This window comes from Micromesistius poutassou (assembly GCF_964030765.1).
Source record: "Micromesistius poutassou genome assembly, chromosome: 15".
In the NCBI taxonomy this organism is placed as follows: domain Eukaryota; kingdom Metazoa; phylum Chordata; class Actinopteri; order Gadiformes; family Gadidae; genus Micromesistius; species Micromesistius poutassou.
In genome coordinates, this window is record NC_140285.1 from 3,862,513 (window position 1) to 3,865,012 (window position 2,500).

Below are 2,500 nucleotides of genomic sequence, written 5' to 3' on the forward strand. Positions count from 1 at the left end.
CAGACACACCCACACACACACACACACACACACACACACACACACACACACACACACACACACACACACACACACACACACAGACATACACACACATACACACACCCATCCATAGTAATACACTTATGGACACACATGTATACATGCATAGAAGTCCACACACCTACACAAAGAGATGTCATGGTTGAAATATACGATCATGGCTTTTCTATAGGAAATTTATGTTGACTATAACGACATTGACAAACTACTAATCAGCAGTTACAGATTGCCGGGTCCTCTCTCTCCTCCTCACTGTTAACCGTAACCATGGAGACCGAAATCATAGATGTCATTATTCTTGATTTATCCATTGCTGCCTATAGCGCTATGCACACACATGCACAGAATCACACACAGAATCATATACAGTATCAGACTCACGCATACAATGATAGACACATTGTTTATTCCAAAGTCAAGATGGGAAATAACCACACGGTTGATTACTGATATGCTGATTTGTGAGTTTAATCACATACACACACACTCACACACACACACACACATATGCACTCAAACACATGCAAACAAAACCAGACATACACAACCAGACACACACACACACACACACACACACACACACACACACACACAAACAGACACAGTCACAGTTTATTGCCCCAACATCACAACATTTCCACATTGCACTCCACCGCTAATGGAGCCATTGTGTCTCGTGTGAATCTCTAATTGCCTTGTTTTGTTGGCTCTCATTGGGCCAAAACATTTATTTCACCGGGTTTCTTTTCCCCTGCAAACCTGCTCGTTAGCATTCATCCTGAATATCAAAATACATGTTTAACGAGGGAGTGTGTGGAGATTGAACAATATTGGTCTCCTTAATGAGTGCAAGGGGTTCTCGCTCGTGTTGTCTGTGCGCTGTGTGGTGCGATAAACACAGAAAGGCAAACTAATGAGTTCAGTATTTGTGAATCAATCTGCCTTGCTCTAGTTAGGGTGTCATCCGTTATCCTGTAACCTAGTTGGATCCCCCAGGGAGACATTTCCCGCAACTCAACTGATGTAACACCTGCTTAGAAACCCAGCTTTCTTCCAATTTGCTAAACCTCTTCACATTCCTCTCGCCCATTAGGAAAAATGTGTCTAACATTACTTATCACATTTAAATATTTACTTAATAAACAATTCCAGTACTTTGAGGTGCTTTATTGGTTTCTGCTGGGTAATTATTTTATCCAGCTGCTCATATCTTAAATACAGTTGGAATTAAAGTAAACATCTATAAATATTATATCAAAAAAAATTATATTGCGAAAAATGCTATCGGGCTAGGATCGACGGTGGAGCCTCTCCTCTATGAGCATACGTTATGATTCAATAATATTTCCTTCGCACTCTTCCTCCTCCCTTTCCAGAACTGATCCAAAATGGCCGTCTGCTGACGCTTCCCCTGGTGGCCGGAGACCTGTCCGCGCTGCTCCCTGACGAGGACGGCAGGCGTCTCTTCGTGGCTCTGAAGGACAACCTGCTGTCCACCAGCCTGGATGACATCACACAGAACCCACGCAAGGTGACACATACACACACACCTACTCACACACGTACACGCACAGACACAGACAGACTAGGGCGGGGCGGTGTGTGGATTATATGGTACGGTACGGCATGCGAGTTATACCGGTTTAATGCTATGCAAACCGACCATACCGGCATTTGCCATTATGAGACCGTCTGCTCAATTGGATCGTAGCCTATAGTTTAACATCTGCAACTAGTGTTGCTGCTACACAGCACTTGTATTGCATTAGAAATATGTAACCTATAGCGTATATCACAATAATATTATGTCTGTTTCCACACTGTTCCAAATAATTCCGCCCAGAGTTCTTAGGATGTTCCGAAAGACCGAGTGCAAAAAACAAGTGCAATAAAATGAGTGGAAAAAAACGAGTGCAAAAGCAATTTGATGGTGAGATTGCAATTTTGATCTGCGTGAGTTATGCTTTGAGAACCAGGACTGGGTTGTTAGGGAATGGAATTGGTTAGTGTGTGGTGTGCTTTGTTCGTTAAACCGTTGCATTTCACACACTTAACGACCAAAACAGTTTCATTTATCTTCATCTATCGTTAGGTGTGCGGTCTCTCCAATCTTCCAAATTTGAAAACCCATTTAGTGTGTGCCAGACACTCAAAACTCATTATGTACTACTTGTCAGCAGCTGCGTCGTGGACACACTGGGCAAACGTGCACACATACTGATACAAAGACACGCACACGCACACAAACACACAGACACGCACGCACACAAACTGACACACAGACATGCACACTGACACAGAGACACACTCACACACACTGATACACAGACACACACAAACACACACACACACACACGCACACACACACACACACACACACACACACACACACACACACTGATACACAGACATGCACCCACAGACACACACACACACACACACACACACACACACAATG

General features: G+C 43.5%; 1 protein-coding gene across 1 annotated transcript in view; it reads left to right on the plus strand.

The window, feature by feature from the left end:
* The window catches only part of sema3h (sema domain, immunoglobulin domain (Ig), short basic domain, secreted, (semaphorin) 3H), a 47,063-nt gene that overhangs the window by 16,703 nt on the left and 27,860 nt on the right, over positions 1-2,500 (plus strand). Inside the window, exon 2 of the mRNA XM_084479546.1 lies at positions 1,419-1,573. Within this exon, the coding sequence (XP_084335672.1) occupies positions 1,419-1,573 (155 nt within the window). The remainder of the gene's footprint in view (positions 1-1,418; positions 1,574-2,500) is intronic.